Here is a 15,090-nt window from a genome sequence, read left to right as displayed (position 1 = left end):
GAGAGGAAAAGATAAGGGAGATGAGATAGTGAGGAGAGTAAAGGAGACAGTGAGGAGAAGAGAATAGACAGTGAGGAGGAGAGGAGGAGAGAGGAGAGGAGACAGTGGGGAGAAGAGAATAGACAGGGAGGATGAGAGGAGAGGAGAAGAGAAGAAAATATACAGTGAGGAGGAGAGGAGAGGAGACAATGGGGAGAGTAAAGGAGACAGCGAGGAGAAGATAATAGACAGTGAGGAGGAGAGGAGAAGAGAGGAGATGAGAGGAGAGGGAGACAGTGGGGAGAGAAAAGGAGACAGTGAGAAGAAGAAAACAGACAGTGAGGAGGAGAGGAGACAGTGAGGAGAGTAAAGGAGACAGTGAGAAGAAGAAAACAGACAGTGAGGAGGAGAGGAGACAGTGAGGAGAGTAAAGGAGACAGTGAGAAGAAGAAAATAGACAGTGAGGAGGAGAGGAGACAGTGAGGAGAGTAAAGGAGACAGTGAGAAGAAGAAAACAGACAGTGAGGAGGAGAGGAGACAGTGAGGAGAGTAAAGGAGACAGTGAGAAGAAGAAAACAGACAGTGAGGAGGAGAGGAGACAGTGAGGGAGAGGAGACAGTGGGGAGAGTAAAGGAGACAGTGAGAAGAAGAAAACAGAGAGTGAGGAGGAGAGGAGACAGTGAGGAGAGTAAAGGAGACAGTGAGAAGAAGAAAATAGACAGTGAGGAGGAGAGGAGAGGAGACAGTGAGGTGGAGAGGAAAAGAGAAAGAGGAGACAATGAGTAGATGACAAAGGAGACAGGAATGAGACAGTGAGGACATGGTGAGAATTAGAGACAGGAGAGGATAGACAGTGAGGAGAGGAGACAGAGGAGAGGACACCATGAGAAGAAGTAGAAAAGGCAGAAGAAGAGAGAATAAAGAGAGGAGAAGAGACACAAGAGAAGATGCAAGGAGACCGTAAAGAGAGGAGACAGTGAGGAGAGACAATATAGTGAGGAGGAGTGCAGACAGTGAGGAAAGGAGAAAGGAAAGGAAAGGAAAGGAGAGGAGAAGAAAATAGACAGTGAGGAGGAGAGGAGAGGTGAAGAAACAGTGAGGAAAAGATAAGGGAGATGAGATAGTGAGGAGAGTAAAGGAGACAGTGAGGAGGAGAGGAGAGTAAAGGAGACAGTGAGAAGAATAAATATACAGTGAGGAAGAGAGGAGAGGAGACAGTGGGGAGAGTAAAGGAGACAGTGATAAGAAGAAAACAAACAGTGAGAAGGAGAGGAGACAGTGAGGAGAGTAAAGGAGACAGTGAGAAGAAGAAAACAGACAGTGAGGAGGAGAGGAGAGGAGACAGTGAGGAGAGTAAAGGAGACAGTGAGAAGAAGAAAACAGACAGTGAGGAGGAGAGGAGAGGAGACAGTGAGGAGAGTAAAGGAGACATTGAGAAGAAGAAAATATACAGTAAGAAGGAGAGGAGAGGAGACAGTGGGGAGAGTAAAGGAGACAGTGAGGAGGAGAGGAGAGGAGATAAGGGAGAGGAGGCAATGAGGAGAGAAGAGTGAGGTGAAGAAACAGTGAGGAAAAGATAAGGGAGATGAGATAGTGAGGAGAGTAAAGGAGACAGTGAGGAGAAGAGAATAGACAGTGAGGAGAAGAGAGGAGAGGAGAGGAGAGGAGAGGAGACAGTGGGGAGAAAATAGACAGTGAGGAGGAGAGAAGGGAGAGGAGGCAATTAGGAGAGAAGAGTGAGGTGAAGAAACAGTTAGGAAAAGATAAGGGAGATGAAATAGTGAGGAGAGTAAAGGAGACAGTGAGGAGAAGAGAATAGACAGTGAGGAGAAGAGAGGAGAGGAGAGGAGACAGTGGGGAGAAAATAGACAGTGAGGAGGAGAGGAGAGGAGCGGAGCAGAGACAGTAAGGAAAGGAGAAGATAAACAGTAAGGACAAGAGGAGGATACAGTGAGAAGCAGAGGAGAGTGAGTGAGGAAAGAGGAGTTAAGTGAAAAGTGTTGCTCATAAGGAAAAAGGATATTTGTTAAGACAGTTAGTATAAGCATTCATCGTTCTGAATCCTGCAGGAATATAAGAACACAAACTACCTTAACTGAACAACCCCCCGAAAAAAAAAATCCTTTAAAACAAACATGTCAGAAGGATAAAAGACAAAAGGAAAAGTGGATGTTTTTCAGAAAGGCATATCACCATACTTCTTGCACTCTTTAGTATGCTTTATGTACTGTATATATTGCTAGTATGAGCATTTTGTATGTCTGGAATTGCCAAATGATCTACCACATTTGCTAGAGCATGCAGTAACAACAGAACACTTATACTTGAATTCTGAGGACCACAGGTGCAGCACACTACAGTTTCAAACAAACCTATCATTTGTGTTAGACAGCCAATCTTTATTTCACAGGCTCAGGGTTATAACTTGAGCTGGAGGAGGAGAAAGCACTCGACTACCAGTCAGGCTATTAGTTAAACTGGCAAACAGTCAGAATGATGCAACTGTCACGGTTTCATTAAATCAGATGCATGCGGATCAGTTGAGAATTGGACTTGTTACAGTGCTGGAGTTTTACTCACAGTCTTTGTGATAGAAAGGAGGACTTTGGGATGAGGGTATGGGGAGAGGAGGGGGTACTCAGGTCACAGAACAGCAGAACGCTCGCTTTCCCCCTTTCACTAGGGCAGAGAATGAACCATCAACCTTTAAACATGAATGAAGTCAAGAAAGCTCTTCAAGTCTTAAAGTTCAACTGCTTCTGAATAAACAGACGCAACTAGAGTATTATGAAAGGTTGCCAGGGCATAGCTACGCAGTTTCTCGGGTATTCTGAGTAGTTTTGATCATATTGTTATGCAGTTTCTAGGGTGTCCTGGATGGTTGCTAAAGTGTTACAAGATGATTGCTTACTGCTCTCAATTGGTCCCTTGATATGGCTACTAATGATGTCAGGAAAAGTGTGCATGTCATAGATCACCATGGAGCTAGAGTACACATGCATCCCACGGCACTCAAAAGGTTTACCTGTGCCTTAAATTTACCCAGCATGATCTGGTGTGTCATCAGATTCAGAGAGGATTACCAGACTGTGCTTACGTAAGACCTCCAAGCGCTAATCCACTCGCTCTGCTTTCGGCTGAGAATCATCATGCATGCATCTCTTTTAGGCCGGGCAAACAGTAAAATTTTCATACAATTTAGAGCCGAATTCTGAATCTTGCACCTCTTTTTTGAGTCGAAGACTGAATTTCAGCTTTGTTGTGTGTGTTTTGATGTGCAGTGTATGGCAATCGGATGGTCGGATGAATTTCTGGCATGTCAGAAATTTTGATCGCCCCTCGTGAGGGTATCGCATAGTTGAAGCAGGGCTACGAACTCACTGCCCTAAATTCAGTGTTTTTTTCCCTCAATGCGCCTGCGTGAAAACAGAAACAAAACCATGGCGACATATCGTGTGGTTTGGATCAAAGCGATGGAGGCTACACAGTTCTGGGTTCGGAGGGTCCACGTGTTTATTTCGCCCATTTAGTGTGAGCAGTCAAGACGCAGCTCGATGATCCGACTGTATAGTGTGAGAACATAAATCCTGAGCTTTGGCTTGACGTTGCATGTGATTTACTCGCACAGTGAGAGTTGTTGTGTTGCTGAAATTTCACAGTATGTGCCCGGCTTTACACACAAATTCTAAAACTAAAAATCTAAAAGAGAGAATAACACTCCAAAGAACATAACTGTACCATAATGTGCAGTATATACAGTGTAGTAGAATATGCTGTTTATTTACATTTACATTTACATTTAGTCATTTAGCAGACGCTTTTATCCAAAGCGACTTACAATTGGGTTTATATAATTGCTTTTATCATGTGGCACTTTCTACAAATAGCATACAAAAAGAGGACCTGAAATTTATAAATAATGTCTTTTCTAATGTTTATTTTTTATTTTCCCACAAATGGCTGTTTTTACAAAGTTTTTTTTTTTTATCATGAACATTTGTTTAAATAAATTTTGAGCGTAGGCACAAAAATCTCTCAGGTTTCATTAAAAATATCTTCACTTGTGTTTCAAACAGTGTTAATTTTGACAGCAAATTTTGATTTAGTTTTAGTCATAGACTTTTGACTAAAATGCCATTTAGTTTTAGTCATATTTTAGTCATCTGAATTGTTTTAATTTTAGTCGACTAAATATCATAAGATTTTAGTCGACTAAATCTACAGTAAATTTAGTCGGCTAAAATCTAATGGGTTTAGTTACAGTGTAGTGCATTTATTAAACATTTCTCAAAAATTTCCAATCTCATAATATAGGTTTGATATTAAGGTTTTATCATGATAGACTTATCATGATTTAACTGCGGTGACACACAACATGCCTTTATGTTCAAATTAAATACCACTTCTAATAAACACTTTCTCCCTACTGTTTACGTTCACTTAAGACGAAATCGATTGTGTTTATGTGAATACTCATCAAAACGGACAATTCAACATAATTCTGTGTGTAATTCTCTGTTCATGCGACGTGAAAGAGTACTCGCGCGCTGTGTGAGACGCGCTTTCTGTGTGTGTATGCTTCAGTGTCTGCGCTCAGAAAACCAGACCGAATTCAGTTCTCTCTTGCATCGTAAAATGTATCCATATGTCTGCTCTTCTCTTACTCCCACATATTGACATTTTTTTACGTTTTATGAGGCATGCAGCAAGTGTATGTTAGCTTATGTCCCGCCGGTTCATATGTACGCAACTACGCATCTAACCTCCTAACCACGCAGTAGATTCATTCTGAATGAATCTCTTCTCAAATCATGCCCCCTAACATTATTGTCTCGTTTTTATTCGTTGACAAATGTGTCAATAGATTTCCGTTATAGTTTTTGCCATTCAAATGAGTTTTAGTTTGTTATAGTCTCGTTTTCGTCTGTGAAAAAAAATTTATGACGAAAATTATTTGTCGAAATTAACACTGGGTTCAAAGATTAACAAAAGTGTGTTTGGAATGACACGAGGGTAAGAATGATGACAGAATTTTCATCTTTGGGTGAACTATCCCTGAGAGGTTGCTAGACAGTTGCTTACTGACCAATGTCAAAAGAACCCAGCCCCAAATCTCTATGACCGGGGTGTCCAATCCTGTTCCTCCAGGGCCACCATCCAGCAGAATTTAGCTCCAGCCCTAGTTAAACACACTTCAACCAGCTCATCAAGGTCTTCAAGATCACTAGAAACTTCCAGACAAGTGTGTTGGAGCTAACTTCTGCAGAAAGGGGGCTCTCCAGGGGCAGGACACTCCTGCATTACGATGTTCTGGTCTCTGAATATGGCTCAGGTTCCTCCTATATAATTCTAGGAGATTTTAATTTTGAAATAGCACAGCTCTTCTCAACAAGCCTCAACCATTCATGTATCATTCATGTCAGTAGCATAACTGGCGCTAAAGGATGAGTTACTCACCAAAGTTTGTCTAAATCCCTAACCTTAGTTTTGAGCAATGCACTCTTAAAAATAAAGGTGCTTCATGATGCTATAGAAGAACATTTTTGTCTAAATGGTTTCATAAAGAACCTTTAACATCTGAAGAACCTTTCAGTTTCACAAAAGATTATTTGTGGAGAAAGCAGTTTCTTCAGATTATAAAAAGGTAAGAAAGAGATGGTTCTTTAAAGAACCTTTGACTGAATGGTTCTTTGTGGAACCAAAAATGGTTCTTCTATGGCATCGCTTGAAGAACCTTTTGAAGCACCTTTATTTTTTAAGAGTGTACTGAAAAAGCTTCATCGAAAGAAGAATTTACAAATTACTGTGAAGAGAAACTATAAAAGGTCTCAATCACCTAATAACAGTCTTGATCAAAGTTTACCCTTTAACTGCATCTGATTACTGACACCAGTGTTTATCCACGATGTTTCCAAGAAAGTAGGTGGAAGTAGAGTTCCCTATCTGTCTTTATCTCTATAAATAGGAAAAGGAAAGGCTTATTGCAAGGCTGCCAGCAGGTGAGATGCACAAGTTACTTTATTTCTGGAAGGCTCGAGGAGGTCAAGTACATTAACTGCTTTTTAAAGTCACTGAAAAAGCCAGTGTTTGAAAGTCATGAATCAACATTCACAACCCATTTTACTTCTGGTATGTCTCTGGGTGAAACAGGATATTCAAGATAAAAATGCAGGGTGGGACGTGATCCACTGGGAATTATATGGATTGTGGAAAAACTGGCATTCCATTCCAGAGTTTGCAGTAAAATGTGAAGGACTATCCCCCTTTCTGAAAATCCACCAGCACCCATTGGTTGAAACTGTTCCAGGTTCAGTACAAGTTTACAGCATTCATTGCTTTGAAAGTGGAAAAAAAAGCTAATTTTGCATTGCGGTTGTGTCTTAAGCATTACCAGACTCCCAGCAAGCATTGGGAGAGACATAGAAAGAGTCACATAGAGAGATAAACAGACTGTACCTCCTCCCTGGATAAAGCCTTTATTTGAAGACACAGACTGCAACCCAGAAATCAGATTTTCAGGGCAGGATCTCTCGGCTGTCTTAGCTGCAAAGATACACACACATACACAGTGTATCTGTAGTCTCTCTGTAGAGGGTTGTTTGGGCAACTAAAAGAAATACTGTGCTAAAAATAACTTGGAAAACTTGATTTCATAAATAAACATTGGTTTTACCATCCAGTTTGGCAAAATCCTTGTTGAGCAGCTCTTCTGCTGTGAGTTTACAGAAATTGTCATCGCCAAAGGGGTTCCAGGATGCAGGGGCTCCAGGCAAGGGTCCCGAAGCCTCCCCTGACTGATAAACACTCTGCTGTGATGAACATGGAGAACCAGAGGGAGTGGTGCTAGCTGACCTACAGCAGAGAGAGAAAAATAGCAATGCTTCAAAAAGTTCCACTTCAGCATGTTGCATGCTAGTGGTGTCGAGTTATCATCTTTGAAATATAAACTATTTGCATTTTCAATACGATTTTTGCATAAAACTCCAAGGCTGTGATACACTAAGCTGACAGTTGGCAGTTGGCCAAAGTCAGGCCATCGTTGAGTGTCTTTTAGACCTGTTTTCCCAGTGTGTTCCAAAACGTTGGCACTAGTTGGACCACGATTGGAGGCTTTTTGGCCGATTGAGCATGTTGAATGGCCATTGGGTGGTCAGTAAGAGAGATCACTCTGACTGGCTGTTCAGCTTAGTGAACCAGTGCATAAGAAGAAAAAACGAAAGGGATGGAAGCAAGCAAATAATACAAAAAATTACAGTGCAAACATAGATGGTTCTTCTAATTGTACACCTTCAATTGATCTCACCATTCCAATGTGTGAATATTTTCATGAAGACATGGCTGTTTGGAATGTAGAAAGTGAAGACCAACTGATCAAGATTCATATTCAAAATGGTAAGCAAGCACCCACCCAGTCCTAGTTTCTGTTTCCCATTTTGAAGGCAGAATATAAACTACTGCCACCTGCTGGTCTGGAGAGTTACAGTATTTTCTCTCATGCAGGTGCAAAACGTATGCTTTTTGGCTGTTGGCTAGTCTTTGCAATGTGTCCAAATGTGCAAATTTTTGACACAGGTGACAACACAGCTGGTTTTTGTCAACATTAAGTTATTTGATGTCGGCTTGGTGTGTCAAGCCTTAAACCTTTAGCAAACCAAATATAATGAAGAAACCCTGCTGAAAGAATGAACAATTAAACAGCTTAAAACAGCCTTAGATGGTTTTCTAGTTTTAGCTAACTGCCAGTTTGGCTAGTCTGGGATATTGGCTGGTCTTAGAAGGGGTTTTGGGCACTTTTCAGGAAAACCAGTTGAGTGCCAGGCTGGCACGCCAGCTAGACCACCTGAGACCTATTCAGCATAGAAGATCCAGATGTTAAAAACCGTGGCTTGATTTACTTCAAGTTGATTCGTCATACTGGAAATGAAGGTTTAAAACGAGCACACTGCATTTAGCAGAATGTTATTCTGAACATATCCAATTTCTACATATAGCAAGACCAAGAAAAACAAATTGTTTTGCATGATGTGACACTTTAAATAGTCCTAATGTTGCCACTTTGCTACTCAGTTAGCTAGATGTAGTACCAATCTTACTCCAATACAACCTTTATTTTCATCTTTACTCAATGCTGGACAATGGTTAAAACTAAACTGTAAATGATTACGTATTTGCTTGATTTACTTGGACTTGTTGAGGCTGGCCTCTGCAGCAGCAGCCTGAAGCAGTTGAGTGGACTTGCTCACAGGAACTCCAAATATGGCGCTGTGTGTGACATCGCTCAGAATTCGCCTGTGGCCTCCTTTAGGGGCGGTCTTGGGAGAAGAGGGTGGAGTCAAGGAGCCGACTTTATGCACCCCACGACTTCCGCCAACAGACTTTTACAGAAAGAAAGGTATAGAGACAACATTAAAGACTGAAGGATATTTATTAGAGAATTTAATTTCTGATATACCAAAAGAGACATTCTGTAGAAAAGAGGTTGGTCTTTGAAAGGTGAAGAAAGAGAGCTTCAGATGTACAAAAAAAAAGACAAATCTGATATCTCAATGACTTGTTGAAAAAAGCTGATGTGTGAAATGAGAAAATATCTAAAAGGTTTGAAAGGTGAAATGTCTGTTGTCAGATGAATCAAGTCCTTTCTATTCATTTTAATAGAAAAATCTTATCTGTTAGAAACTTTAATGTATTCGCCCTCATGTCACTCCAAATCCATAAAATCTTCTTTTTCACATATTTTCCTGGGTTCTTGTCTCCATACAATGGAAGTGATTATAGGCCTCCTGCTGAGCTACAAAAATGACAAAAACACCATAAAGCCACAGGATTTCGGTGAAGAAAAGACCGAAATGCAAGTCATTATTCATTGAAAATCACATCCTCTGTCATTGCCCTCAAATCCACTTTTTGCTGGTGCATAGCCAAACTTTGCACACTGGAACAAAGAGCATTGTGCTGAAAGCATATATATATATATATATATATATATATATATATATATATAGAGGACAATAAATACAAATTTATTTATAAATTTAAATACATGGACATACAATTAAACTTGGGCAGAGAATGTCATTTTAAATATTTGCATGTTTATCACACAAAGCTATCATTTGACTTCTGAAACTGAAATATACCTTTACTTTATTGGCAGTGTGAACATTCAGCTCAACTTATCCTTTTGTTTTTTTTTAGAAGAACAACACAGATGATATGGCTTTGGAACAACATGAGGTTTTTAAAGATGTGTCATGACCAGGGTAGCAGCTTTTTACATTTTTGACAGGAATTAAAACGAGGAATGAATACTGTTGTTTAACAACATGCCAATTGTTCAGATGACAAATCATCTTTCCAAAAAACTTTCAGTAGACAAAACCTCCATTAAAAAGTTTTCAAGTTGTGCATTTTGAAAATTACTGATCCTATGTCTATATATATCCACAGCCTCATTTTCATCCACGTAAAATTCAATATGGCTATTAGATAGAACACCTCCACTTGTGTTGTACATGACACCTTGCTCTGCAGCTGCAGGCATAATATACAGTAACTGTCAACACCTACTGATTTCATAATGTTAATTCTTAGAAACAATTTGCAAAAACTGCACAAAAAAAACATTAAGTTACAAGAATGGATAGTCATTTACTCATTTAATTTTCATCTGTGTGTAAACTATCCCTTTAACATGCAAGACAAGCCACCAAGGGGAGGATCAAGGCTTTAGGAAGCAAGGAAAATCACTCTAACAGAGCAGACACAGATGTTGGGAGGGTTACCCTCTGCTCTGGGTCCACTTCAGAGTCAGCGGATGGTGCCGAGGTGGTTTTAGGTGGAGGAAGGGTGGAGGCGTGTGATGTGGGGGGTGGAGGTGCCATAGCTTTGGTTTTAGGTTGGGCAGACACGGTCGCAGTGATATCTCCATCTACACTATTACTATGTGAACACTCTGTAGGCGGGACTGGGGCCGTTGCTTTGGTTTTTGTCTGTGTGGTTGCTGATAATGTTGTGAGGCGGTTGGTTTGAGGGTGGTGTATGGGTGGAGGGGGTGCCCTGTTCTTAGGTTTAGACTGTGTAGAAACAGGGGTGGAGGATGATGCAACCGTTTGTGCAGGTAAGACGGAGGTCTGTGTTGAGTGCTGCTGCTAAAGGAGGTAGGTGCAACAATTGACATCACAATAATGAAAATTTCCATTTATAAATCCACACAGAATTTCCCAGATGATTTATTTTAAATCCACATGAAAAATCATTCACAACACATTTTATTTCCATAATGTGACATATTCAAATAAAATAGAGTATTCATCTATCTGGATTTGATTGGGTCATGAAAAGTGAGTGTTCAATGTCAGAATCAGACTATCGTTCAGGACTATCGTTCACAGTAAGACATGTATTAAAGGGGTCATATGATGCGATTTCAAGTTTTCCTTTCTCTTTGGAGTGTTACAAGCTGTTCGTGAATAAACCACATAAACACATTTCATTACACCAAATACACAAAATAATGTTCTTTTTAGCAGCATCATATGACCGCTTTAAGAAAGTAAATAAGGTCAAATCTTATTTCATGTTTACTCTAAATTCTATTTTTTATTTTTTTATTTTAAGTATTTCCAGAATGGTTCATATAGCAGTTACCTGTTGTTGAGCAGTAAAGAAGGCTGTGTTTTGCTGCTGCACAAAAAGTTGTGCATGTTGGGTTGTGGTCTGGGGTGGAGAGGGAGTGGCCTGCATTGGAGTGGGTGTGGCTTGTTGCTGAGCGACAGGAACCTGTGATTGGGAAACAGGCTGGGAAGCACTGTTAACACCTGTAAACCAATAGAAAACACAATAAAAACAACGTTAAAAAACAGGCCGCTAAAATCCCCACTCTCATACTTGCAAACCACGAGACAAGGAAGAGTCGCGAAACTAGTCCAATGACTACAGAGCCCACACATGACATGTGGGGGGAAAAAAAACCTGAAATCATGGCCACAATTAAAAATTTGTTTGTTTGAATTAAGTTAAATCATGGTCACGATTTAACTTGAATGAGGGATGTAATTAAAGGGGTCATATGATGCGATTTCAATTTTTCCTTTCTCTTTGGAGTGTTACAAGCCTTGGTGCATAAAGAAGACTAAAGAAGACTAAAGTCTCAAATCCAAAGAGATATTCTTTATAAAAGTTAAGAGTCAGCCACACCTACCTAAAACGGCTCGTTCTAATGGCGCGATGCAACGCAACGCATAAAAAGACAGTATAAGTCATTATAATCCATAATTATGTCCCCACTGGATGAAAAGAAAGCCTCGTTTATAATGGGTTTTCATGTTTTTGAATCATCATTGAATCATTAGAATATGCCTATATACATAGTAAGTCAGCTTATTTTGAATAAACTTAAACATAAAGATGTATGTTATTTTCCTACTAGCTATTAGCTATTATTCTGCGTTTTCAGTAATTCTACGCAGTAATTTAATCAATGAGTTACTGTAGGATCAACATATTTTGAATATACATGAATATACATTTTGAATATGCACCATAGCCACATTTCATCAAAAATACAGAAAAAAACTAAGACTGTGAAATATTATTACAATTTTTTGAATATATTTTAAAATGTAATTTATCCATGCGTTGGCAAATCTTTTCTTCTTATTAAAAAACATTTCTTATAATCAATGTTGAAAACTGTTGTGCTGCTTAATATTTTTGTAGAAACGGATCCATTTTTTCAGGATCTTTTGAATAGAAAAAGAACAGTATTTGTTTAAAATTATTATTTTTTTTTAGCATTATAAATATCTTTATTGTCATTTTTGATCAAGTGAAATCCTTGATAAATAAAAGTATTAATTTCTTTAAAAAAAAAGTATAATTACTGACCCCAAAATTGTGGTTAGGGTTTACATGTTAAAATTCATAACCGTGCTGGAAAGCCCCACCCACAAAAATCAAACTTGTCCAAAATCCAGCTTCACATTGCTATATATAAAAATTATAGTATTTACATTTTCAGTGGTAAATTGCTTGATAAAACATTTTCATTTAGTCATTTAGCAGACGCTTTTATCCAAAGCGACTTACAAACTTGTCATCCTAAATTAAGACAGTGTTACTATCCTGACCCAGATAATCCGGTGCTAAAACATTACAGGAAGATAACAATACACCGGGATATTCATTATCAATGAGACATGTAGGGCTTTAATTAGCATTGACTTCAGAAATAGGAAGTGAAATGACAGCTCGGTAGGATTGAGTGTGTCAGGGGCTCAATAGCTCAGGCTCATTAGTGAGGTTTTAAAAGCTCTCTGTAATGACACACTGATTGAACCAGTGGGAACACTAGAGCCGTGTGTGTCAGTCAAAGACACATGCAACGTGTGAAGAGTCGTCAGTGAAAAAAAGAGAGTGAGCATGAAAGACTGAAGCCACACATATGAGGACGCCTACATAGTGCTTGATTTTGGATGAAGGTGAATAATGAACACTCACTGATTGGCTGGCCGGGTCCTGCAGGTGCATTGGCTCTTTTACGAGGGGTGAGGGCTGGTTGGATGGGCAGGATGCCTGCGATTGGTTGGGCTTGGCCAGCCTTGGGACGCTGCCGTGGTGCTATGGATGTCTCAGTCGTAGGGACTGGATCAGTGAGCCTGAATGACAAGAAAACTTCAAGTCGAATCAAAACGACCACTATACAAAACACGATATGCATCCTAAAACTAAAGAAAATGTATATATAACATAACGTGACTTCAAACATCGGAGACCACACAGATAAATAGTCTCACCTGGCTTTGTTTTGACTCTTCTTGGCCACGGCTTCACTGGCTCTGATTGGCTCTGGGAGTTTTGCTGGAATGAGTGAGTTCTAATGGAATAAGCAGAATATTATTACTATTTATTGTTATACTTGTGTTCCGTTTTAATCGTGTTTTCATTGTGTTTGGGTTCTGTCTTCCTTGTTTTGCCTCTAGACCTACTTTCTCTGTCCGTTTAATTGCTCAATTTGTTTGCCTCTTGTTTAGTTAATTATCTAATTTGCTTCAGTGTATTTAAGGCCTTCAATTCCTTGTCCAGTATCGTTTGTGCTTTGCTCACTGTTTGCTTGTTATTTGGATTACCTTCTTTTGTTTTCTCTAATAAACCGTTTTTTATTTGAGCTGTGTGTGAACTCTTTTCATCTCACTTGGACTTAATGTTACAATTATATTGTTACATTCAGTGTTGGGTAAGTTACTCTAAAAAAGTCATTAATTACTAGTTACTAATTACATCTTCAACAGTGTAATTAGATTACTGTACAAATTACTCTCTCCAAAAAGTATTTAATTACTTATTACTATAATTACTTTCTAAATCCTATATCAACCTTGACAAGTTAATGATACAAGGATAGACATGAAATGGTTCTTTTGTTAATTCTTTCAAATAAATAATAGATAACTTACATAAATTATTCTGGTCACACTTTAGATTAGGGTCCAATTCTCACTATTAACTAACTATTAACTAACTATACATTTGCCTCAATATACTCCTAATTACTGCTTATTAATACTTAGTAAAGCAGTTGCTGATAATTAAGTTTAAGAATTGGGTAGCATTGAGGATTTAGAATAAGGTCTTCAGAATAAGACGCTGATATGTGCTTTTTAAGTAATAATAAACAGCCGATATCCCAGTAATATTCATGCTGAAAACCAACTAGTTAATAGTGAGAATTGGACACTAAAGTGTTACTAATATTCTTATTAACTCACCAAAGTATTTAAAGTGAGAAGGTTACAGAAAAAGCATGCATTTTAAGGATAGACTTTAAATTTTTCTTATTAACTCACCAAAGTATTTAAAGTGAGAAGGTTACATAAAAAGCATGCATTTTAAGGTTAGACTTTAAATTTTGATGTTAAATATACTATTGTATTGTATTGCATATAAATGTTCTACAGTCTATACACAGTATTAAGTTCAATTACATAAGTGACTGTAATTAAATTACAGAAAAAATAAGAGTAATCCCACTTTTTTCAAGGGAAAAGTAATTAAATTACAGTAACTAATTACTTAGTAACTAGTTACACCCAACACTGGTTACATTTTGTATTTGGTTGTCTTTAGTCAACATGAAACATCTGCAAATCATTCCAGTGAAACAGAAAATTCAACACACACACAAACACACAAATCGTTTAGTTAATTCAAATAAAGCTGGAATACAATTAAATATAAACATTAGAAAAAACTTACACTTAAATTCAAATACAAATTACAAATATTATCTTGGCAACTAACTGAAATAAAATGTTTAAAATTACTGAAATAATTTTAGTTAATTAAAATTACAGTGAAACTAAAAAAAAAAAACTGTGTAAATAAATAAAATGAACTGAAAATAAAATGTTTACAATTGCTAGAATTAAAAAAAAAAAAGGAAAAAGACTAATAAAAACGACAAAAGCACCTAACAAAACTTGAACTAAAATTAAAACGGAAAATATAAAAATGAAAGTGAATCCATAACATTAATAAATACTGTAACAGTATATAAAAACTACTAAAATAACACTGAATAACACAGACCAATTTATTGTGCATGAAGACCAGTAACATGAAGAAAGTAGATTTGTCTTTTTTTATTTCAGGTGGACTTCAAAGTTTGTTTTTAAGTTAATTAATTCATTTAAAACATTGAATTATCTTCAAAACATTGAATTCTCTCCTCTGTCCCCCTCCACCACCTCCCACCACTTCTATAACAGCTGATGATTTTGCCACATTCTTCACAGACAAAACTAGAACAATCAGTAGTCAGTTCTCAGCCCCACACACACAGGACCTCAAACCAACCACACCCACGGCAAAATCTCCCATCTTCTCCTTCTGTCCCCTCACCGAGGCAGAAGTATCAAAACTTCTCCTCTCCAGCCATCCTACAACATGCCCTCTGGACCCAATCCCCTCACACCTCCTCCAAGCAATCTCTCCTACACTTTTACCAGCACTCACACACATCATCAACACATCTCTCCTCACAGGCACTTTCCCCACTGCATTCAAGTAGGCTCGGGTAACCCCACTGCTCAAAAAACCTACATTAAACACTTC

The 15,090-nt window shown here is 38.4% G+C and overlaps 1 protein-coding gene across 1 annotated transcript in view; it reads right to left on the bottom strand.

The window, feature by feature from the left end:
- Positions 1-15,090, bottom strand: part of LOC107698849 (AP2-associated protein kinase 1-like) — a 63,063-nt gene that overhangs the window by 15,646 nt on the left and 32,327 nt on the right. The window contains exons 9-14 of the mRNA XM_016499977.1: positions 12,774-12,853; positions 12,478-12,635; positions 10,627-10,796; positions 8,161-8,354; positions 6,653-6,831; positions 6,436-6,522 (exon numbers count right to left, since the gene is read on the bottom strand). Of these exons, the coding sequence (XP_016355463.1) occupies positions 6,436-6,522; positions 6,653-6,831; positions 8,161-8,354; positions 10,627-10,796; positions 12,478-12,635; positions 12,774-12,853 (868 nt within the window). The remainder of the gene's footprint in view (positions 1-6,435; positions 6,523-6,652; positions 6,832-8,160; positions 8,355-10,626; positions 10,797-12,477; positions 12,636-12,773; positions 12,854-15,090) is intronic.

Source organism: Sinocyclocheilus anshuiensis, unplaced genomic scaffold, assembly GCF_001515605.1.
Source record: "Sinocyclocheilus anshuiensis isolate Anshui unplaced genomic scaffold, SAMN03320099.WGS_v1.1 scaffold358, whole genome shotgun sequence".
Lineage (NCBI taxonomy): Eukaryota > Metazoa > Chordata > Actinopteri > Cypriniformes > Cyprinidae > Sinocyclocheilus > Sinocyclocheilus anshuiensis.
The sequence above is the reverse complement of the archived record's forward strand: the minus strand, read 5'-3'. Positions and strand labels throughout refer to the sequence as shown.